General features: G+C 36.2%; 1 protein-coding gene across 4 annotated transcripts in view; it reads right to left on the bottom strand.

The window, feature by feature from the left end:
* SGK3 (serum/glucocorticoid regulated kinase family member 3) overlaps positions 1 to 25,063 on the bottom strand; it is a 140,269-nt gene that overhangs the window by 3,628 nt on the left and 111,578 nt on the right. For 3 of the 4 annotated variants that reach the window (XM_053896605.1, XM_053896604.1, XM_019453199.2), the window contains 10 exons: positions 24,129 to 24,186; positions 17,535 to 17,618; positions 17,295 to 17,426; positions 15,032 to 15,046; positions 13,194 to 13,306; positions 13,069 to 13,105; positions 12,415 to 12,501; positions 10,551 to 10,646; positions 7,214 to 7,369; positions 3,443 to 3,532 (listed from right to left, as the gene is read on the bottom strand). In XM_053896605.1, coding sequence (XP_053752580.1) covers positions 3,443 to 3,532; positions 7,214 to 7,369; positions 10,551 to 10,646; positions 12,415 to 12,501; positions 13,069 to 13,105; positions 13,194 to 13,306; positions 15,032 to 15,046; positions 17,295 to 17,426; positions 17,535 to 17,618; positions 24,129 to 24,186 — 868 coding nt within the window. The remainder of the gene's footprint in view (positions 1 to 3,442; positions 3,533 to 7,213; positions 7,370 to 10,550; positions 10,647 to 12,414; positions 12,502 to 13,068; positions 13,106 to 13,193; positions 13,307 to 15,031; positions 15,047 to 17,294; positions 17,427 to 17,534; positions 17,619 to 24,128; positions 24,187 to 25,063) is intronic. The other variant, XM_019453200.2, reaches the window with a different exon arrangement.

Here is a 25,063-nt window from a genome sequence, read left to right as displayed (position 1 = left end):
CAAGGGGGCGGGAATCCTTAGCATGTCCAAGTCATCAAGTCTAACTGAGGTAAAAGACAAGGATCTAGAGAAGATATTCTAAGCTAAGGATATAGTCTGGCAGGTAGGACTACAAACAGTGGAGCAGAGACAAGGGAAACCCAGAATACTAGATCCCTCAATATGAGAAATTCCCCCACCGAAGAGAAGGAACTGAATTTAGGTACATATAAAAAATGTCAAATCCTTACATGTTATTCTAAGAAGTATGGGCTTGGAATAAGACTAAGGTTTGAATTCTGGCTATGAAATTTGCTAGCTATAATTTTTTATATAAACTACCTCTCTGTGAGCTCATTTCTGCTTCTGTAAAGTAAAAATAGTACCACCCACCTGTTAAGGTTTTTGTGAGGATCTGATGTGTGAATACATAAAATTCCCAGAATCTGACATGTAGAAGGTGTTCAGTAAATGATGGCAAATATTCTTCTACTTGATTTTATAGGTATTTTGTGAATGCCGTTATGGGTTGGCTAGTAGTAACAGGGATAATACTGTATTGCTTATGTTAAGAGTTAGGGAGGTTTTGTCTTCAAAGAGCCTGAGCTCAAATTCTAGTTCTTTAACTTTATTTTATTTTTAAAAAATGTTTATTTTGAGAGAGCGCGCGTGAGCAACCATGTGTGTGTGTGCATGCACAAGCGGGAAAGGGGAAGAGAGAGAGGGAGAGAGAATCCCAAGCAGGCTCTGTGCCTTCTGCACAGAGCTGGATGAGGGGCTAAATATCATGACCTACCTGAGCCAAAATCAAGAGTCAGAGGCTTAACCAACTGAGCCACCCAGGTGCCCCTAGTTCTTCAATTGTGAACTCTGGGCAAACTATTAACCATTTCTGTGACTAAGTTAATTCATCTGTATTATATGGAAAATAGCAGAACTATTTCAAAGAATTGCTGTCAATGTTAAAAAAAAAAAAAAAGGATGCAAGTATTGAGAACATCTACTTAATCATACTCTAGCTTTCTGATCTTTGTTAATCTGTTAAGTGAAAAATGGTAACCTGAGTTTGAACTCTTTTCATATATTTAAAAGCTGTATTTATCCTTCTGTAACTGTGTATTTTGTGTCTTTTGTTCATGTTTCTATTGGTAATTAGTCTTTTTTCTCATTGACTTACAAGAATGCTTTATATGTTAAAGAAATTTTCTCCAGTTTGTTGTCTGCATTTTTTTTTTCATATAGACCTTTCTAGATTTAATGTGGCCAGATTTAAAATTTCCCCCCCTGTGGCTTCTTGGTTGTGGATCTTGCTTTAAAAAAGTTTAATTAGTCATAAAAAAGCAGGAATCCCAACTGAGGTATCTAACTCTGAAATCTACATTGTTTCCATTTCCAGTATTGCTTAGGAGTACCTAACTCAACTCTTCAATGTGCCTGATGACCTATTTATTTGAAGATAAATAAAGTCAGTAAGACTTTCAATGTAAAAATAAAAATAAAATAATTCTTAAAGGCCCTAGGTTCTTACTGCAAACTCTAGAAATTAGGGACAGAAACTGTCCTTAATGGAGTCTGTCCTTACTCCTGAAACAGTCACTTCTGGATAAGCTAAATGAAATGAGGCAATCTATAAATGTTCTGTTAATAGGTGTACAATATCACACCTAGTAAATATTACCAGCCATGAGCAATGCACTGAAACAAACATTTAACAAAATCTGAGTAGACTAAATAATACTTTCCTAAAGTATTTTCCTTATCCTGCACTAATCTACTAAAAAGTCTTTCATGAATTTCACAACACCAAAAAACTTTAAATAAAAGAAACACAAGTTCACCCATGACCCTGCAATCCCAAATTAATCTTGGTTTATATTATATTCTCTTCCAGTCCTTATGTGTTATTTTTACTACTATAATCGTAAGTCACAAAAATTATAACTGCCATTTTTTTTTTTAAGTTTATTTATTTTGAGAGAGAGAGCACAAGTTGGGTAGGGGCAAAGAGAGAGGAAGAAAGAATTCCACCCAGGCACCCCATAATTGCCATGTTTTTACTTAACATTATAAGAATTTTCTAAGTGTCTGCTCATTTAAAAAAATATTTGGGGGGGGGGGTAGGTGGGAGGGAGGGAAACAGCAGGGGAGGGGCAGAGAGAGAGGGGGATAGAGGATCCGAAGCAGGCTCTGCGCTGACAGCAGCAAGTCCGATGTGGGCCTCAAACTCATGGGAGATCATGACATGAGCCAGAGTCAGATGCTCAACCTACTGAGCCACCCAGATGCACCCTTATTTCTGTATTTATTATTATCATTTACTTAATTAGACACTCAAGCACAAGAAAGCATAGAAAGAATAGTGACTTTGGAATAAGGCACAGATTTGAATCCTTGCTCTGCTACTTTTCAAATCAGCTATGTGGCATCTCTGACTTTTATTTCTTCATTTATAAATCATGTATAATAAGGAGGACAGTAATGGCAGTAACCTGGCAGTATGGGGAATAAACTTCATACTGTGATGCATAAAAGTATCATAAAAGTATATATGCCTATATATATAGCTATCAATAGTTTAGTAATATCATTATTGGTCTACTATGGATGATTAAAAAATTCCCTATTGTTCTATATTTATTTCCCCAAATTTCCAACATAATCTTCAATGCAGCTTTCAGCTTTAAAAAAAATTATGTTTATGTAAATTTTTTCTATCAGCTGATTTACCAAGTCAAGCTAACATGAAAATTTTATTTTCCAAAAAGGGATATGACAATTTACATTACCATTAATGTTTGCCTGTGCCTAGTTTTATATCAATGTAGAAAAAAGATGCATTAATGTTACTTAAAATTAAAAAAAATTTATTTAAAGCACAATCCTCTCTAAATCTAGAGGTATGCTTTTTTTTAATTTTTTTTTTTTTTTTTTTTTTTTAAGAGAGAGAGAGAGCATGAGTCAGGGGAGAGGAGCAAAGGGACAGAGAGAGAATCTTAAGGTGGTTCCACACTGAACGTGGATGTGGGGCTCAATCCCATGACCCTAAGATTATGACCTGAGCCAAAATCAAGAGTTGGAGCTTTAACAGACTGAGCCACCCAGGTGCCCCAATTTGCATCTTTTTTAATCTAATGAACTCATCCCTTTCTTATACATGCTCCAAAGAAACATTTCATAATTGCTGTGCTAGGAGATACTTTTACCAATGCAACGTAGCTATAATCTTATTGGTCATCTTGAAGTTATCAGTATACTAGAAAATGCTGAGAAACAGATTTTTAAAGTATTTAAGGTACTGATTCAATTTCATTCACATGAGATTTTGAGATCTATTGCCAAAGTTATGATGAGCTATATAGTTCTACATTTCACTATTTATTTATTTATTTATTTATTTATTTATTTACTTATTTATTCATTCCATTTTACTATTTCAGAAAGCAAGATTTGGATATATACTTACCACATTAGGATTAAATGGTGGTGGAATCTTCTTTTGTACAAGATCAGTCCAGCTGAGTGATTCAAAAAAAGGATGATTCTGAATTTCAAGCTAGAATGTTAAAGAAAATACATATATTTTTTATAATGTTGAAAAATATAATTAAGTACTCACTGAAGAATTATATGAAGGCAAACCACTACCACTTTGTCCCTCACTAATTCTTTTTAGGTACATGTTTATGTTATTCATGTGGCAAAATGGCATAGGGGAGAGACTGCCAGAGCAAAACAGGAAAGACAGTTACTTGGAATGACCAACTTAAGTTATATCCTCTTCACAGTCATAGTTTCTTCATAGGTAAAATAAAGATACCTCACAGGTTGCTTTAAGGACCAATGGAAAATATGGAAATAAAAGAGGTATGAAAAGAATAAGGTACTACATAGCTACAAAGAACTATAATTATTGTCTGAATGGCTGAGGTAAAAAAGAAGTTAGGCAAAAAGTTTTTTACACAGTGGGGCAGGGGTAAAATCAAAGGGATGAGCTATTTTACAAAAAAAAAAAAATTCTATTCTGGGTTAGTATTATCAAAAGTTGGCACAGTATTTATTCCAGTTATTTTCCCTGCAAGATGACAAAGAAGTGTATAAAGTAGGATCCAACCTAGTTTGGTGGGTTTAAAAAGACATCTTGGAGACTAAGTAATGTTTGATCAGAAGTCTGAAAGATGATAAAAATTAGATAAAAAATGACGGGGAGAACATTCCAGGCAGAATATGAAGGCCCTCATGTGGCAAAGAGGTTAGTTTGATGAAGAAAACGAGCCAAGGGGCACCTGGGTGATTCAGTCGGCTAAGTGTCTGACTCCTGGTTTCAGCTCAGGACATAATCTCATGATTCGTGAGTCTGAGCCCCACATCGGGCTCTAAACTGACAGCACAGAGCCTGCTTGGGATTCTCCCTCTTCCTCTCTCAGTCCCTCCCCTGCTTGTACGTGCATGCATGTGCGTGCTCTCTCTCAAAATAAATAAATAAACTTAAAATACAAGGAAGGATTGCGACTGTCACACAAGGTGAAGCCTAAGAGGTAAACTGACATATCATACTGGTTAAAGAATTACATTAAGAATTCTGAGTTTTATCCTAGGATTATGAAAAGCCATCAGGGTATTTTAGATACGGGAATGTCACAAATATAAGGGATTTCTGGTTTGTTTTTTTTAAGACCTGAATGTAATAGGGAAATGGACTGGAAAGCCATGGCCAGATTAAGGAAACAGAGCTACTGTTGTGGCAAAAAAAAGTTGAAAATGGTAAGGGTACCTGTCTCAGTTGGTGGAGTGTGCAACTCTTGATCTCGGGGTTGTGGGTTTGGGGCTCAAGCTGGATGGAAAGATTACTTAAAAATAAAATTAAAAAAAAAAAAGTTGAAAAAGGTAGGAAAAGTGTAGTCACAGTCAAGTAGAAGAGTGTATAGCTATAGGAAAGATTTAGGAGGCAAATGCAACAGGATCTGGCTATCGTTTGAATATGGAAGTAAGGAAGAGAGAGAAGTAGAGAATGACTCATATTTCTGACCTGAGGCACACAAAAGGAAGATGGCAGGAGTTCAGCAGTTTTGAATATGCTGTGTTTAAGGTATTAACCAGAAATCCAAAGACTGGCGCTGAACATGTAAGTATTATGAGTCCAGAGTTAAGAAGAGAGGTCTGGACTGAAGTTATAAATGTGAGATGAAAACACAGAGATAACCAAAGCCACTGGGCCAACTGAGACTGTCCAGAAAGAGAACACAGAAGAAGAAAAGGGGGCTTAGGCCAACCACAAGGAACCACAACATTTAACCATCAGGTTGAAGAAAGTGGCTTACACAGGACATTACGGAGGAGGGCCTGGAAATACAGAATGAGATGACTGTGGGCTCTTGCAGAAGCCTATGGAACAAGAAAGAGTGTTGGAAGTTTAAATACTGCTGAGAAGGCAAGTTGAGGAATAGAGGGCTTTAGCAATTCTAGTAGCTATTTTTGGTAAATTGAGAAATGAGAAGAGGCTGGGAAAGAAAAAAATCAACACAGAAACTTTTATGAAGGGAAACAGTTATTACCTGGCAGGCCAGCATGGTTGAGGGCTTTCAGTTTAAGAAGCAAGAGATTTGATAATGTCTCATTATTGCTTGGAATGCACTCTAACAAAAGCAAGCAGTTATCTGTGCAGAAAAATAGCATGCACAGGGTTCCCTGCAAGAAGTCAGGATCCAGTGCAGATGTACAAACTGGCCTTGTCCACTACATTAGAAAGAAGGAAATGACAGCAAGCAGGAGTGTGCAGGTCTTCAAATCTGACAGCGAGGCTGAGTTAGTTCCACTCTGCTGATTCTACTTTCCCTATAAAATAGAAGGCAAGATCATCTGCTAAAAGTGAAGAAAAGGAGTCTGGAAATTTGGAGAGAAGGTCTGAAATCATTAATACAGACAGTAGGAGAAGCAGCTAGAGAAACACAGGAACATTACCAAGCAGCGATGAAGCACAAAGGAGATTAATGACTATAACTTCATAGTGTTTCCAATATGCCCAGTGGGGCAGCCTTCTTCAGCACTGTTTAGCAGCCCAGAAGATGACAAGTGGATTCATCCAGGGTTGTGATTTCTGTCAGCGAATTCCATAAAAGGCCCAAGGGGCAAGAAGATGTGAAGTATTAGAAAGACTGAATAAAACCAATGGACTACGGAATGAATCCAAGCTAGGCAGAAAACTGTTGACAGAGCTACGTACTGGGGAGTGTGGGAAAGGAAAAGCTCCAACAGACAAGTTTGTTATTCACAGCTCAAGTTCACGACTGATAAAAGAGTCCCCAAGAATTTGTGAGAAACTTGAGTTTAAAAGTCCATGTTGACACACCAACATAACACCAGTAGCTACATAAGCAATTTAATTTACACTAATTTTTTAAAAAGATTTTTTATTTTTAAGTAATCTCTACACCCAAGGTGGGGCTCAAACCCACAACCTCAAGATCAAGAGTCACACGCTACACCAACTGAGTCAGCCGGGTGCCCCTAATTGCCCTAATTTAAAAAAAACCAAAAAACCAAAAAAGACCCACCAAACCTGTAGATTCTATAATTACCTCAGAGAGGTGTCACCAAATTCTCAGGAAAAAAAGTTATTTAATGCTAGTTCAAGGCAAAAGGCATTACCTCATGCAGACAGGAGCCACTTATAAATTCTGTTTCAATAAAATGATTTAAAAGTTTAGGTAATCACAAAATTCATGCCACACATTTTTTAAAAAGGGAGGGGAAATTCTTATAAATGAAAATAAAATATATAATAGGGTGTGAGGGGTGTCTGGGTGGCTCAGTTGGCTGAGAGTCCGACTCCCAATTTCAGCTCAGGGTTCGTGGGATTGAGCCCTACACTGGGCTCCACGCTGAGTGTGGAGCTGGCTTAAGATTCTTTCTCTCTCTCTCTCACTCTCTCTCTCTCTCCACCACTCTCCCCACATGTGCTCTCAAAATTAAAAAAAAATTTATATAGGGTGTGAAAGCAGAATGTGAGGGGTGAAGCGGAGAGACTCAAATGGTCATAAAGATCAAACAAAAAAACATACATGCAAGTGCTTCATGCCATATAAACATGGTAAAAACTGCTGGGACACATGTGCTTTTTTTTTCATGGTGTTATTTAAGAGTTACATTCATCCCATTAAATGCCACATAAAATAAGAATTTTTCTTCAAGTCTCAAATAAGCTTAAATAAAGTGGTACTGGGAAGGATGTACATACAAAGTCTTCTTTGGCACCGAGTCGATTTTGCCTGTCTTTCTCTAGGAGTTCTTCCAGAATGGACCAGGCTGTGAGGCTCACTCCTGGCCTCAAACTTAGGGGCTTGTGAAGAATATTGTCATACATTTCAGCTACATCTCGGCAATAAAAAGGAGGCTGGGAAAAAAAGGAAAAAAAAAGTTAGTGTTTTTTTAAAATTATTATTTTATTTTTAAAGTTTATTTTATTTTTAAAGTTTATTCATTTTGAGAGAGAGAGTGTATGTGTGTGTGCACGTGCGTGTGTGTGCAGGGGAGGGGCAGAGAGAGGAGAGAGAGAGAGAATCCCAAGCAGGCTCCACACTGTCAGCACAGAGATCCGTGCGGGGCTTGAACCCACAATGAGATCATGACCTGAGCCTAAATCAGACACTTAAACGACTGAGCCCCTCAAGCACCCAGTGTTTGTTTGTTTGTTTTATGTTTATTTTTTAGAGAGAGAGTGTGAGCCAGGCGGGGCAGAGAGAGAGAGAATCTGAAGCAGGCTCTGCAATGCCAGTGCAGAGCCTGACACAGGGCTCTAAGCAGGGCTCAAACTCACAAATCATGAGATCGTGATTTGAGCTGAAGTTGGACACTTAACCAACTAAGCCACCCAGGTGCCCCAGAAGTTAGTGTTAATTGAACTATACCAAAATGAGGTTCAAAGAATTGGATTCAGCCTTGATCTACAGGAATCAGCCTGGGTCTGGACAGCTGCAGAAATGCAAAGGTTTCTGTGGGCACGTGTACATCTGCAGCATAGTCTCCAATGCAAAGAGGTTGGTTTTTATTTTTTTAAGTTTATTTTTAGAGAGAGAGAGAGAGAGAGTGCGAGAGAGAGAGTGCGAGCGAGCAGGGGAGGGGCAGAGAAGGAGAAGGAGGGAGGGAGGGGAGGGGGGGGGAGAGAGAGAGACTGAGAGAGAGAGAGAAAATCCCAAGCAGGCTCTGCACTGTAAGCAGGGAACCAGATGTGGGGCTCGTTCTCACGAACCGTGAGACATGACCTGAACCAAAATCAAGAGTTGGTGGGCGTCTGATTTTGGCTCAGGTCACGATCTCATGGTTCACGGGTTCAAGCCCTGCATTGGGCTCTGTGCTGACAGCTCAGAGACTGGATGGAGCCTGCTTTGCATTCTGTGTCTCCCTCTCTCTCTGCCCCTCCCCCGCTCACGCTCTGTCTCTCAAAAATAAATGTTAAAAAAAAATGTTTAAAGCCAGCATCATGTAGAGCCCACTATGTGCTCACTGAAATGTTTAGGAACACCCTGCAGACAGGTGTAAACTGCATAATAGTATCTGACAGAAAACCACCAACCTCATCAGAAGCATAATGAAAGAATTATTGCAGAGATTCCACACAGATCAAACATTAAATAATTTCTTGAGACTTCAGAATAAACTAATTAAAACAGAGATTGCTAGGAGAGAAGACCTGAAGATAGTGCTCCTTCCTAAGTACTTGTGGTAATGGCAGTATTATGGGTGTGCTGTGCAGAATTACAATTCTATTGCTACAGCTTAAAGACCTGTATAGCTTCAACATGAGGATTAACTAATCATGCAGTTAAGTTTTAAACTAAAAATAATTTTTAAAGTTAAGGGAGTTATAGGCTTGTCACTTTTATTTATTTTTGAGAGAGAGACAGAGCACCAGTGGGGGGAGGGGCAGAGAGAGAGGGAGACACAGAGTCCAAAGCGGCTCCAGGGCTCTGAGCTGACAGCACAGAGCCCGACATGGGCTGTGAGATCATGACCCGAGCTGAAGTCGGACACTTAACCGATTAAGCCACTCAGGCACCCCGTAACATTTTTACTTTTTAAAACTGAAATTAATTTTTTCATTTTTCTATTTAAAAAAAATCTTTTAAAGGTTTGAGAGAAAGAGAGAGTGAGAGCATGCAAGGGAGCTGGGGAGGAGCAGAGAGAGAGAATCCCAAGCAGGCTCCACACTCAGTATGGAGCTCCACATAAGGCCTCAATCTCACCACCATGAGATCATGACCTGACCCGAAATCAAGAGTCAGATGCTTAACTGGGTCACCCTTGAACTTCATTTTTAAATAAAGTCTCATTTATGAAATATAGGTTTCAAATGTTCCCTTTTGAGGCAACTGCATTTTACATACAAGGATAATATTTTACATTTTCATTGTCCTCTAAAGAAATTTGAAAGATTCAGAGATAACAGGATGGCAAATATCCAGCAGTTAAAGAAAGTAAGGTGTATCAGGTATTCCAAGTCACTAGCATAACCAGGAAATCGACTCTTTTAATAAGCAAGGGCAAAGAAGAGACAGTGTTGGTTGTCATAGGAATCCATCATTCAAAGTGTGCAACATAAGACAAATGTTCTAACATGTGCCTTACGTGTTAGATTACACTAAGAGCTCCCCAGTTTTCAGTGGGGGCGGGGGGAAGCCCACACAAAACAAGTGAAATAAACAAAAAAACCAAGCCCCAGATCAGGTCTCAGCTGATGGTATTATTTAGCTTTGTGTGGGCAGCAGCATAGGAGATGAGTGCACAGTTCCCAGCATGAGGTTGCTGGATACTCAGGGGACCACAAAAGGACTCTAGAAACTATTCTAAAAATCTCAAAAAGCCTAAAGAAAAACATGTGTTGTTTCTGTAAGAATATGTAAACTGACTGCCTAAACTGTTTGCTTTGGTTGGAATGATATTAATCAATACAGTAGAGCAACTTTACACATGTTAATCAGAAGCTCTGGTTGGTCTTATGTGTCTTTAATTAATAAATACCAGGGCAATTGATTTCATAGTGAACATCCCTTTTTTTTCAATAAAATCTTCCAGACATGGTGTTTATGGTAAAGGCAAGAGAAAGTTCCCAATGGTGGAAAAAGTGGAGCACCAGTGTATTATATCCTATAAAAATAAAACACAAGGCAAAACCCAAAAGATGTTATCTTCTGATAAATACAAAAATATTTTTCTTCCCATCTTTTTGAAATTGGGCAGAATGATGACTGGGGTAAATTGAATGAAAGTGGATAATATTAAAAAAAAAATAAAGTGGATAATATTAATGTTGTAACTAGTATCTACTTCTAAAAAATCCAAGTGGGATGAGAACACCTGATTAGGACAACAGAAAAAATGACATTAAAAGACCAGTAACAAAGCGAAAGTTTTTTGGTGTGTGTGTGCATATCCCTAATGTGATTTTGGATTTGTTTAACCAGGTTACTATTGCTCTGTTAGTGTTAACTAAGAGTCCTCCAGATTACTAAAATGAGAGCAAAAACTCAAAGAATTAAAATATACTGGAATAATAATGAAAGAGTAGAAATACATACCAATCCATACAGCATTTCATAGAGAACAGCACCAAGGCACCACCAATCTACAGTGTTGTCATAGGGCTGTTTTCTGATTACTTCAGGAGCAAGGTACTATGGAAAACATTAAATATTAGAGCAACTTGATACACAACTCATGGTAAAATTTAGGAATAATTAAGAAATTTAATAAATTTAAGATGTTACTATGACACTAAAAACCTATCATCTAGATTTTTAATTGGCTAGGTATTCTCATCCTGTATCAGTGGTTCCAAGGTGATAATACTCTTCAGAATCATCTGGGACATTTTTCAAAATACACATATTCAAGTACTTTCCTCTATAAACTGTGATGCAATTAAGGCAAACAGAAGATGAGAACAAATGTAGAAATCTGTAACACTATGTAAACTAGATATTGGGCTGGAGGGGCAGGGAGTCTTTCACAAGAAATTTATTTTAGAAATTCCTCTAGTCATTACTTGTAATTGTTTCTCTTTAAACAAGAATTTTTAGTGTAGCAAATATAATGTTTTTCCCTTTAGTTAAAGAAAAAAGAATTCTACAATTTTTACTAGAGAATTACAAATAGCAATTCTCTAATATAATTATTTAGAAAAGTTGTGATTAGATGGCTATGCACATTTTAATTTGTGAAACATTTAAACTCATCACAATTTCACACATATAAAATGGTGAATTTGAATTCTAGATTCCAAGACATGTATTTTCTGTTCCCATATGAAATAAGGAAATAATTTCTTAATCCTTCTTTCTAATGTGATCCAAAGATATGGCAAAATATATAAAAAGGGTTTAATAATTTCTGATTACATTTAGATTTAGATGACCAAAAAAACTTGTGTTTCCTTTCTAAAAATTACAGGACTTAAAGATTTTGTTGAACTATGAAATCAACACACATTCACAAAAAAAAGGTTTCTTCATACACAAACTGAAACAGAATGATTACAAATATACACAAGAGCTAGGGTGACAGAGAAAGGAAGGAAGGAAGGAAGGAAGGAAGGAAGGAAGGAAGGAAGGAAGGAAGGAAGGAAGAAAAGAAAAAGACATTTCAAGTACTCTCACTTTTAAGTTAAAAATTTTTTTCTGATCTTGATTAAAAGACTCATGAGCCATTTTATCACACATTGCAACACAATATTCGCAACTACTCTATGATAAAGATGAAATACTACCTGGCATCTAAGGTAACTATAAATACATTAAAATTAGGACAGTTTAAAATAAACTAAACATACGTGTGTGTGTGTGTGTGTGTGTGTGTGTGTGTGTGTGTGTGTGTGTGTGTGTGTGTAGTGAGAATAACAAGGCTTGAACATAGCTTGTAAGGATTATTATTATTGTCTCAAATAGAAGGATACATTTTCTGCTAGCTAACATGATTAGAGAGTGAGATGTTCTGATTAATTCTGACTTGCAGTTCTTTCCTTCCATATCCACTACTTTACTCTCTTCTGTTAAATGAACACTTAGTATAATTCAATGGCTGTTAGTACATTTAGAATGGTGTAAACATTACCACAACTTTAGGACTTTTTCATTACTGATTTGTGATTTTTTTTAAATAAAGGATATGGTAAACTTTTAACATTATAAGCATAATTTATATCTTTGTTGGGTTACCTGTGGTAGCTCGCAATCATAATTAAAAATACTAACTATCAGTAAACTTTAAATGTTCTGAAGGGATGATTATCATATATTTCCAAGTGGCTGGAAGCTGAAATTCTACTTCAGTAGAAAGCAGAAAATATTCTACTTTTCTGATTTCAAATATTATATATGCAATTTGTGATTCATTTTTGCATTTTAAACATGATTATATAAATGACAAATGAGACATATTTCTTACCTCTGGTGTCCCACAAAATGTTGTTGTCGTGTCAGAAATAGCAATTCCTTCTTTACAAAGCCCAAAATCTGTTAAGACAACATGTCCCTGACAAATACAGGGGCAGTAAGATAAAACAGTGCATGGGCATAAACTCACAATTTTTAAAACCATTTCACTTTAAAATAATTGTAGACACACAGGAAATTGCAAAAATATTACAAAGAGTTTTGTATACTCTTCACCAATGCTGATATCTTATATAACTGCAGTAAAATATCAAAATCAGGAAACTGACATTGGTAGAATACTGTTAACCAGATTGCCAATTTTACCCAGTTTTGGGTTTTTTACATGCATTTGGGTATGTGTGGTTCTATGCAATAGAGGTGTGCAGATTTGTGTAACTATCACCATAATCAAGACAAAGAACTGTCCAACACCTCAAAGGATCAAAAGAACTCACTCATGCTACCCCTTTATCTTTTCACTCTGCTTTTCCCACTGTCCCTGTCACTTTACAACCATTAATCTGCTTTCCATGTCTACAGTTTTGTCATTTTGAGAATGTTATATAAATGGAATCATGCAGTGTAGAGCTTTTGAGACAGATTTTTTTCCACTAAGCATAAATGAGAATAAAATTGAGAATCAGTAGATTTTTAAAATACTTACTACTGAATCCAGAAGAATATTTTCTGGTTTCAAGTCCCTATTAAATTAAAAGGAAAGCAAAACTGAATATTAACTGAAATAAAGTTATAAAATGACATTTTTACAAGAAATACATTAAAATTTACCTGTACACTATTTTGATGGAGTGCAAGTAACCCAATGCACTGGCAATTTCAGCAGCATAAAACCTAGCTCTGTGTTCGGGAAAGGACCGTTCTCTCTGTAAGTGGAAAAACAGCTGTAAAATGGGGGAAAAAGAAAGATATTAAGATCATTCACACATAAGGTGAAACAAACATATCCTATAAATACAAAAATAGGATTTTTGTTATTCTTAACATGAGATAAAAATGCCCCAAAGCCCAGAACTGTGACTCTCCCTTGTGTGTCCCCCACCTAGCAATTATTCTCTCTTGAATCATGCATCTTTCTTTACCCTTGCTAACTTGCTCATCTCCAATTTACTCAATCCTCAATGCATCAGTGTCCTTATCACTCTGGAAAAGATTATCAACAAAGACCCTAGCCATATGGTTATCTCACTAGACCTTTCTTAACTGTGCTTTCATTTGGAAAAAAAAAAAAAAAAAAAAAAAAATCAAACCCTATTCAGAGATTGAAAACAAGCGGCAGGCAGACCAAATATAACCCACAGATCTCATTTGTTTGAGCCAAATACTGTTTTTAGAAAAATCTCAATTAACTGGTAACATTTAAAAACGGGAGAAATTTTGGGGGGATAAAAACTCATAGTTCTGGTTTCTTCTGGGGGGGTGGGGGAGAGAAGGAAACTCTGCAACATTAAGCCTAAATTCCAATGTGGTAGCAAATGGTGGGAACTGAGCAGCAGCTGGACTCTCCAGTTCACTTCTTACACTTCTGAATCCTTAACTTATGTCTTACTTACAATCTGCCCTTTACTCCTTAGGTTACCTGCCTGGGTAAAGTTTGTCCTAGGTCCTTCCTCTAAGTTCCCTTGGCTTTTAAAACAATGATCTTGCCTTAGGTCTCCTTCCTTGGAGAGTTCCATCTCTGCTCCTTTCTGCCCCTTTACTCTGCAGAGATAACAAGGTTTTTGTCCTCGGTCTCTTCACAGTCATCCTTCCTCTGGAAACCCACCCTGCCCGGGTGACCTAGTCCATTCCAGTGATTTTAACTAACCCCTCAACACTGAGGTCTTTCATATGGCCATACCCCACCTAGACCTCTGCTTAGGGCTTCTTCTACAAAGACCTGCTGCCTGCTGTTCTTTCTTGACGATTTCACAAGCCAACAAACTCAACTTGTCTAGAACAGAGCCCCTTGTCTTCTTTTACAAACTTAACTGCCACTGTGGTATTCTACTCCTTTAATGACATCACTTTCTATCCAGCTCTCTAAGCCATGGAAGGCAACAAGGTACAGGTTTTATAGCTGATCAGACCTGGATTCAAATTTTCTCCTTTTGTGTGCAATTCGTTCTACTTCTCTGACTTAACAAAAATTGTCCCCAAATTTTTCTTAACCTCTTCTGAAAGGTTATGGTGAAGATCAGTTATACCAGATCCTGACACAGTAGATAAATGGATGCTGGCCTGGGATTTACCTAGACTGCTCCTTTACCCTCAGCCTCTGTCTCTAACTAATGAATAAATTCTTCTGCTGTTATCCTTTAATTATTTCTGGAATACTCCCTCCTATTTAGCCCTATTACTGCCTTTGTTAGCTGTGGCTTATACTATTATAATATGCTATATTGATCTGATCACATCTGTCTAATATAATAGTAATGAAAATTACCCAAAATGAAAAACTGACCATTCACTAATGATAGCTAACACTACTTACTAAATCAAAGGCAGCATGCTAAGGACTTTATATGCTTGTATTATTTAAATCCACCCAACTATTTGGAGGTAGAAAATTAATGAGGAAGCTGAGGCTCAGGAAGGCTTGTTTATATGCCTCGTATCATAAAACTTACTTCTTTATACTCTACCTGGCTCCAAAACAGATGTGAAGTAGCATGCAAAAGTAAGTATCACACATCAAGGTTAAAATGTTAAGTATGAGAATCAGGGGACAACACTAGTAATAACAACAGGAAACCCATAATGAAATTATACTCTTCATACCTCTATCTGTTCTCCTTGTCTTTACTGCTATTCTACCTACTACTGCCCTTTCAACGCCTCCTCCACCAACCCCAATATTCTATTCCATTCTTTTCATTCCTCATTATCCTAGCCAAGTCTGTTTTTTAGAACACAATCCTACCTCTTTCCACCTTTGCCACTCAGTTTATGAGTGATGACTGGGTAAAAAGAGCTCAGAAGCAAGGTCCTAAAACAGCATGAAGAAACCACGGACAAAACAGGAAGCTTGCAAGAGGATCTGCATTTAACGCCTTGCATGACATTTCTAATACACAGAGTGGTACTGAGGTCTAGGTTAATTAAATCCAGGACCTGACACTTACACATGATGACACTGAAAAAGTTACTTAACTTCTCTGAGCCTTAGTTTCCTTAAATATAAAATGGGTAGAAGAGTGTATATCTAAAACAATTATATTGATTAATTCAAATAATGCAGGTAAAATAATTACAAAGTGCCAGGCCCTCAATAAATTCTCAGTATATGTTAGCACTCATGTACACACAAAATAAAATGACAACCTTAAAATCTTCAACCTTCATAGTCTTGCTTCTACACTGAGGAGGCATTTAGCACTTCTGTCATAGATGTAGGTGGTTGAATAATGATTCTTTTATGATCTTCCCCCAAAATGATCTAGGGGTAGGGCACCTGGCTGACTCAGTCAGTAGAGTGCGTGATGCTTGATCTTGGGGTTGTGAGTTCGAGCCCCATGTTGGGTGCAGAGATTACTTAAAAATACAATCTTTAAACACACACACACACACACACACACACACACACACACCCCAAAAACAAAACCCAAAATGATCTAGGTGTGTCTGACCATCTTTCAGGTTTGCAGAATAGACATTAGTCTTTCTTCTAATTCCTTTATTCTACAGCTAAGTGTACTATAGCAAGGCTGAAATAATTATTTTCCTCTCTTTCTGTTCTGGGACTAGGGGATCAAAGACCCTTTGTAAAGATATGACACTACCTACCGGAATAATTTTTAGAGACATTCATAGGTCAGAGAGCAAACTAATTACAAAGGCATGGGGGCTGAGCAACAGAGGAACGGGACTGTCAGCTGTCTAAATCCTGGAATCACACTGCCTGAGTTTAATTCCTGGCTCTAATACTTACTGAACACATGACCTGAGCAAGTTACTAGCTTCTCTGTGCCTCAGTTTCTTTATCTTATATAACAGAATTGTTGTGAAGATAAAATAATACACACAAAGAGCCAGAGTGCTGGGCACATCAAGTACACTTGATGCATGTTAGCTATTACTGTAATTATTATCATGATAGTAGCATTTCCCAAAATATATTTCCATATCCCTCTGATTCAGAGTTTTGGGGAATATAATTAATAGATTTGGTTCAAACAAAAAGGAACTACATGGTAAGAAAATATTTTCAAAGAAATCTTTGCTTTGTTTAAGGCAGAACTCAAAATCTTTAACATGCTGAAACATATTGTGAGTCACCAAGAAACATTATTGGTAATTGCCAATGGGATAGAACATGAAATATTTTCCACTGACTTCACCACAGAACTCTTTATTAGAGGATCATCTCATCTGATTATAGTTTGCACATTTTAGAAAATGACAGGCTAATCTTTAAATGCAACTGTGGAGACAATAATTATCTAAATACAAATCATGTTTTATTGTTAACATTTCAGTATATTATTCTTGCTATAGTATCTGTGAAGTCTGTAGATTCAAACCAAGGCTCTTTTATGAATCTTCCACCTACACCATAAACTGCTTAAGAAAAGAGCTTTGTTTACAATTCTTCATTAGCTTGCTTTGTGCCTATTAGCCAGAATCTTGAACATAATAGCTGTTAATGCTGGCCTATCCTTCCAAAAACTGGTAAGTGAATAAAAACTGTGACTTCCTTCTACTTTTTCTAAACATTATCAACATAAGAATACTAATCATAAGGGCACCTGGCTGGCTGGGTCAGTAGAGCATGAGACTCTTGATCTCAGGGTCACGAGTTCGAGCACCACGTTGGGTGTAGAGATTGCTTAAATAAATAAAAACATACAAAAAAAAAAAAAAAAAAGAAAGAAAACTAATGATAAAACTCACCTCCCCTCCATTAACAAAATCCAGAACAAAATAAAGCTTTTCAGTTGTTTGGAAAGAATAATGTAATCCAACCAAAAATGGATGTTTCACATTTTTCAAAAGCACATTACGTTCAGCCATGATATGTTTTTGCTGTTAAAAAAAAAAAAAAAAGTAAAGGATCCACTTGTATTATATGCCAGAAAACATTTGTTATTTGAGAAAATGGATTTAGGAGAAAAAAATGCTATTTTACTTTACCTCTTTTCTGTTGAGAACTATTTTTTTCTGTAACACTTTGACAGCATAAAATTTTCCATCCAGTTTCCGTTTTGCAAGAAGAACCTGTTGTAAAGATTGTGCATACTATTAGAAATTTCAGTATTTTGATAGAAATAATTCACTTGTCAATAAATTCATACTTAAATTATGTACAAAAAAAGTCCACAAGGGACCTAGATTGTATATTTTAGTTTCGAAAACTGAAAAGTACTGAATTTATTTCTATTTCACTTCTCTTTAGATATTTTACAAAAAAAACATTTATCACTTGAATAGCCAGATACCATTTCTTTGTCACTTAATGTGCCAAAGTTTGAGATTTTTACCCAATTTAAGTCCCCAAATCTAAACTGCTTGAGATCCTCGTGTGTGTGTGTGTGTGTGTGTGTGTGTGTGTGCGCGCGCGCGCCCACGCGTGCAAGCACCAGCCCTGAGTCCTAAAGAGTGAAAATACTAAGGCTATAAACTTCATGAATATATTTTTTAAAAAAAGGAGAAGGAAATGGGTTTCTATATGATCAAAGTGCATTTCTATTTGAGCATTTAGGTTTTAATACAAGTCTCAAATTCAGGAACATTCAGAAGAAGAAGCACCCTGTATAGCCGAGTTTTTATAATGGGCAGGTTGCATGCACTTTCAAAGATGTGAAGCAACTTAGAGGCTCTTGCTCCAGAAAAAAAAGTAACAGACTTAGGATTTTACAAATAATTTTAAGGGATTCAAGATGCCCAGCAAGCTGTGTAACTATTAAACGGGGTACGTTCCAAAGCGTTTTGAGATTATCTGACACAGCAAGTAGGGACACTGCTGGGCCTCATATTCTAGTCCCGGTGTTGTTAACCTTGCTAAAACTTATAACCCCAGACTAATCATGAGTAAAGTACCAGACAAATTCCAATCTTACAATATACCTAACTAGTACTTCTCAAAACCATCAAGGTCCTCAAAAACAAGGAAAGTCTAAGAAACAGTCACAGCTAAGAGAAGCTTAAGGAGACATGACAACTTAATGCAATGTGGTATTGTGGGTGAGATCCTGGAACAAAAACAGGCCATTAGGTAAAAAGTAAGGAAATCTAAATGAACAGTGGACATTAGTTAATAATATGCATCCATATTGGTTGAATATTTGGAACAAATGTACCATGTTAATGTAAGATATTCACAATAGGGAAATTGTGTGGAATGGAGGATGGTTTGGGAATTCTCTGAATTTCCTGTATTTTCTCTATATTCATCTTTTCTGTAAATCTGAACTGTTCTAAAAATAAAGCCTATTAATTTAAAAAAATGTTTTTAATCAAAGTAGACTCAAAACATCTTCAAGGTAAAAATGTCTTGTGCTCAACTGTTGGCCATTTCTCCCATTTTCCATTCTTTTGTTTGCTACAATATTTGACTCTACTGAACATCTTTCCTTTCTTAAATCTTTCCTTTTCTCAACACCTCCCACCTCCCAGCCTGACCTTTCCTTCTCTATTTTGATTGGTTCATCTTCAAGTATATTAAGAGAAAATAATTCAAATGTGGCAATCAAGGGATACTCATTCCCTTAAAAGAGCTAAGTATTTTTTCAATAGACTGGTAGATTGGAGAACTGTTAAGAAACAAACTGGGAAAATGAAAATGGAACCAAGACCACTCAGTGGAGAAGAGTTTGTAATAAATTTTAGGTTGCCATTATTTATTTTAGTCTATCATATATTTTTTCTACTTTTCAGACACACTGTGGATTTGTATTTGTTTACTTTTCCTTTTTATGTATTCTTTAATTTGTTTTATTGTATTTTATTGGCTTCTAACCATTTTATAAGACTTTTAATTTTTGTTAAACATAACATATATATAAAAAAACTCACAAATCATTATAGCTCAGTAAATTACTACAAAATGAAGTCACACTGTGTAACCACTATTCAGGTCAAAAAATAAAACATTATCATACAGTTGTGGGTTCATTTCTGGGTTTTCTATTCCATTGATCTATGTGTCTATTTTTGTATTTACCCAAAAAATACAAAAATACTAATTTGAAGGCAAACCTGCACCCTTACATAAGATGTTTACAGCAGCATTATGTAATATATCCAAATCATAGAAAAAGCCTAAATGTCCACTGACTGATGAATGGATAAAGAAGACGTGGTATATATACACAATGGAATATTATTCAGCCATAAAATGAATGAAATCTTGCCATTTGCAATGACATGAATGGAGCTAGAGCACATTATGCTGAGCGAAGTAAGTCAGAGAAAGACAAAGTCTGTATTTCATTCATTCATATGTGGAATTTAAGAAACAAAATAAACAATCATAGGGATTGGCAAGCCAAGAAACAGATTCTTAACTATAGAGAAGAAACTGATGGTTATCAGAGGGGAGGTGGATGGGGGGATGGGTTAAATGGGTGATGGGAATTAAAGAGTGCACTTGTGATGAGCACCAGGTATTGTATATAAATACTGAATCACCAAGTTGCACACCTGAAGCTGATATATTACACTGAATATTAACTAACTGAAATTTAAATAAAACTTTTAAAAAGAAATAAAAAAATAAAAATAAAAATAAAACATTATCAGTAGCTTGAAGCCTCACCTTTCCCCTGATTTCAGAAACTACTTATCCCTGTCTTCCTCAACTATCGCAATTTGTAATAACACAGATTAAGTTTTGTCTTTTTTTGGGTTTTATGTAATTAGAATCATATAAAGTTGTCTGTGACTTCTTTCATTCTAAATAATGTAATATGCATTCATGTTGTGTCACGTAGCATAATTTTTGCTTTTTACTGTGCAGAATGCATTATACAATTTTAAAAAATTTAATTCTAATATAGTTAACATAGTGTTATATTAGTTTTAGGTGTATAATACAGTTATTCAACAACTCTATATATTACTCACTGCTCATTATGATAAATGTACTTTTTTTTTTTTTAACAGTAAGTATATTCTTAATCCCCTTCACCTACTTCACATATTCCCCCCCAAGTCACCCCCCCCCCCCCCCGGTAACTATCACTTTGTTCTCTATAGTTAAGAGTCTATTTCTTGGTTTGTCTCTTTTATTTTTATTTCTTAAATTCCATATATGAATGAAATCATATGGTATTTGTCTTTCTCTGACTGACCTATTTCACTTAGCATTATACTCTCTAGATGTTCCCATGTTGTTGTAAATGGCAAGATTTCATTTTTTTTCATAGCTCGGTAATATCCCAGTGTATACATAATACAAACCACATCTTCTTTATCCATTCATCTATTAATGGACACTTGGGCTGTTTCCATAATTTGGCTATTGAAAGCAATGCTGCTTAAAACATAAGGGTGAATATATGTTTTCAAATTAGTGTTTTTTAATACTTTGGGTACATACCCAGTGGTAGAATTACTGGATCACACAGTTCTATTTTTAATTTTTTGAGGAACCTCCATACTGTTTTCCAGTGGCCGCACCAGTTTGCATTCCTACCAACAGTGCACAAGGCCTCCTTTTTCTCCACATCCTTGCCAACACTTGTTTCTTGTGCTTTTGATTTTAGCCATTCTGACAGTTGTAAGGTGATATCTCATTGTACTTTTGATTTGCATTTCCCTGATGATGAATGATGTTGAGCATCTTTTTGTGTCTGTTGGCCATCTGTGTGTCCTCTTTGGAGAAACGTCTGGTCATGTCTTCTGCTGATTTTTAATTGGGCTATTTGTTTTTTTTGGTGTTGAGTTGCAGAAGTTCCTTATCTAGGTTGGATATTAACCCTGTATCAAATATGCCATTTGCAAATATCTTCTCTCATTCAGTAGGCTTTTTGTTTTATTGATTATTTCCTTTGCTGTGCAGAAACTTTTTATTTTTATGTGGTCTCAATAGCTTATTTTTACTTTTGTTTTCCTTGCTTCAGGAGACATATCTAGAAAAATGTTTTTCTGGCCGATGTCAGAGAAATTGCTGTCTGTGCGCTCTTATAGAATTTTTATGGTTTCAGGTCTCACAGTTAGGTCCTTAATCCATGTTGAGTTTATTTTTGTGTGTGGTGTAAGAACTGTGGTCCAGTTTCATCTTTTTGCATGTAGTTTTCCAAGCATCATTTGTTGAAGAGACTTTCTCCCAGTGCATATTCTTGCCTCCTTTGTTGAACGTTAATTGACTATATAATTGTGGGTTTATTTCTGGGTTCCCTGTTCTGTTCCAATGATCTATGTGTTTATTTTTGTACCACTACCATACTGTCTTGATGACTACAGGTTTGTAGAATATCTTGAAATCTGGGATTGTGATACCTCTGGTTTTGTTTTTTCTTTTTCAAAATTACGTTGGCTATTCAGGGTCTTTTGTGGCTCCTTACAAATTTTATGATTATTTGTTCTGTGAAAAACTGCATTACACAATTTAATCCACTCTAATTGACCGACATTTAGATTGTTTATGAGTAACAATGCCATGAATATTATGACATATTCCTTTCCATATTCCATATTAGTGTGTATGTGCATGTATATCTGTTGGATATATAGCTAGAAAGATAAATAGCTAGAAGGATATATAGCTAGAAGTAAAACCAATGTGTCACACAGGTAATGCATATATTCGGCTTCAATAATTAACACCAGTTTTCAACAGCATTTAGAAATGAAACACATAGGAATAAATCCAATTAAAGATATATAAAAACTCTATAGGACATTATAAAACATTATTGAAAAAAATTAAAGAGGAACTAAAAATTAAGAAAGGATATACCACGGTTAATGGATTGGAAGACTAATGTAAAAATGACAATTCTTCCCAAATTGTTCTAGATTCAATGCAATCCCAATCAAAATCCAGAATTTGTGGAAATTGGCATGCAAATTTTGTGGAAATTGGTATGCTAATTAAAAATACATGCAAAGGGCTAAGACTCTTGAAGAAAAACAAGGGAGGCCTTGTTTTGTTGGATATCAAACGACATAGACTAACAGAACAAAACAAAATCTCAAAACAGAAATATAAAACATAAAATCTAGAAGCAGATGCATGCATGTATGGACACCGTATAAATGATGAAGTTACCAGCTGGATATCAATAGGGTAAAAAATGAACTCTGACCCTACAACTTCATACTATATGTGAGAACCAATTCCTGGTAGACTCTAGATCTAAACATCATTATCTAGATCTAAAAAAGAATGCTTTTTGTTTTTAATGACAGATTATCTCAAACATCCCAACAGACTGTGAGGGAGCATTTTGCGTGCACTATCCCTTTCTAACCTTCTGTTGCTATACTAGCACAATGTCCAGCACGTAGTGGGTGGTCAATATATGTCCTGAACTAATAAACACACATGGATTTAATTGTATGGTCACAGTTTCTGGTATCTAGGGAACTCAGAAAACAAACTAGAGATACTGAAAGCTAGGAATGTAGCAACCTATAATTAAACACATGCATATTTATTTTCACTGCAGATTGAAGTATAATGCAAAAAGCAATTAAATATATCTTATGATTCTGGTAACTCCATCTATGATGCTTCTGGCCTTAAAGTAGATTCTCCTTCCTTGGTTTGGCTACACGGTCAAGTTATATGATTCATCTGACACTGTGTGAGGAGCAGCAGGGTTTTCACACATCCCTTTCCTTCCTCAATTGTTATTTTCATTGCTGCTCATTTATGTCTTTCCTGCTGCAGCTTAAATAGCATCCCTTTAAAGAAGCCATCCTTGGGGTTCCTGCATCGCTCAGTAGGTTAAGTGTCTGACTTGATTTCAGCTCAGGTCATGATCTCACAGTTCATGGGTTTGAGCCCTGCAATGTCAGCACTGAGTCTGCTTGAGATTCTCTCTCTCTCTCTCTCTCTCTCTCTCTCCCTCTCCCTCTCCCTCTCTCTCTCTGCCCCTCCCCTGCACACTTCCTCTCCCTCTCTCAAAAATAAACATTAAAAAAAAAAGAAGTAAAAAGAAGCCATCTTTGACCCATCTAAATAGGAATTTTTCCACCACTGCCTATTGTCTTCTATTCTTCATTTACTTCACAGTCCCATTACTTTCAATTATTTGACTGTTTTTTTAAAGCTTATTTTGAGAGAGACAGAGCACACGCACACAGAGGGACAGAGAGAGGGAGAGAGAGAGAATCCCAAGCAGGCTCCATGCTGTCAGTACAGAGACTAATATGGGGCTCGAACTCCCCAACCATGAGATCATGACCTGAGCCGAAACCAAGAGAGTTGGACACTTAACCAACTCAGCCACCCAGGTGCCCTGACTGCATATTTTTAATTGGTTACTTCTCCTACTAGGTTCTAAGCGTCACAAAGGTAGTGACTATGTCAGTTTTGTTCAGTACTATCTAACCAGAAGCCAGTATGGTGCTTGGCACATCATAGGTGCTCAATAAATATTTGTTGAACAAATGAATTTTATGTTAAAATTTGAGTAGATGTCTTATCTCAAGTACTTGAAGGTAGGGAAAACATCATAACTCCATATCCTGCATACCAACAAGCACCGTGGCCTGGAATATACAACGCATGCATTCCTTAAGTATTTATTTATTGTATGGAAAAATAAAAACTCTTACCTTGCCAAAGCTGCCTTTTCCAATAACTTTTAAGAAATCAAAGTCTGTTGGTTTAGCACTGAAATAAATGAACAATGACAAAAATTAGCCTCCTAGAAATTGGAAAGATGTTAACTTTTAAACATTTTTTAGTACCTCACTCTTTAATAAGTAAATGCTGGGCACAACATTCTAGCATGATGACTCCAGCTTTCACACTGGTAATATACCTCATCTTAAATATAATATAGGTAATAATGAATAGAAGTAATATCTACTTTCTGATAAGACATTTTATAACCTTCTTTATGCCTTGTTAAGTTCTGCTTAAGAAGGACTTCCATAATAGTCTTTTTGTGAGAAAAGCATTTATCTATATCTATATATTGTTTGAACTCAATGTAGCTTCTCTTTAAACCAATTTTGTTAACCATAAACCTCACCAGTGTTGTTAATGAGGAAACTGAATAACTATATAAATTAGTAATTTATTCCAAGGACTATCTAGTTTGGCAATTTTTCTGACACACACAGATTTTGCACATATATCACTTATCACACATTACAGATAAAAGACCTCTCCGCTTATTCTCATAGATGGCAATGCAGAAAATCCAGGAGTACAGAGATCAAAGAGAATACTAATTTTGTCCTTTTATTTACATTAACTTGTCAGATAAAAACAATATTGGTTACAGGTAGACAAAAGCACATGGCAACAGAAATCAGAGCGTAAGCAGCCAAGAAAGAGGTTTCCTTCAACATGGTCTGAATCTTAAATTGGACTCAGGAGAAGATAATGCCTCCATTTAGAGTTTAAATTTCCTTTAATTTACTATCAAAATAAATGGCCAATTCAAACATTAGAGTAGCACCAGGCCTAGGTTAAATAATAACAGGTAAAGATTAGGGAGATAAATACTTAACTAAGCTCAGGTGTTTTTCTTCTTCAAGAA

This window comes from Panthera pardus, unplaced genomic scaffold (assembly GCF_024362965.1).
Source record: "Panthera pardus isolate Hobbes unplaced genomic scaffold, ASM2436296v1 HiC_scaffold_7, whole genome shotgun sequence".
In the NCBI taxonomy this organism is placed as follows: domain Eukaryota; kingdom Metazoa; phylum Chordata; class Mammalia; order Carnivora; family Felidae; genus Panthera; species Panthera pardus.
This window is presented reverse-complemented; position numbering and strand designations above follow the sequence as displayed.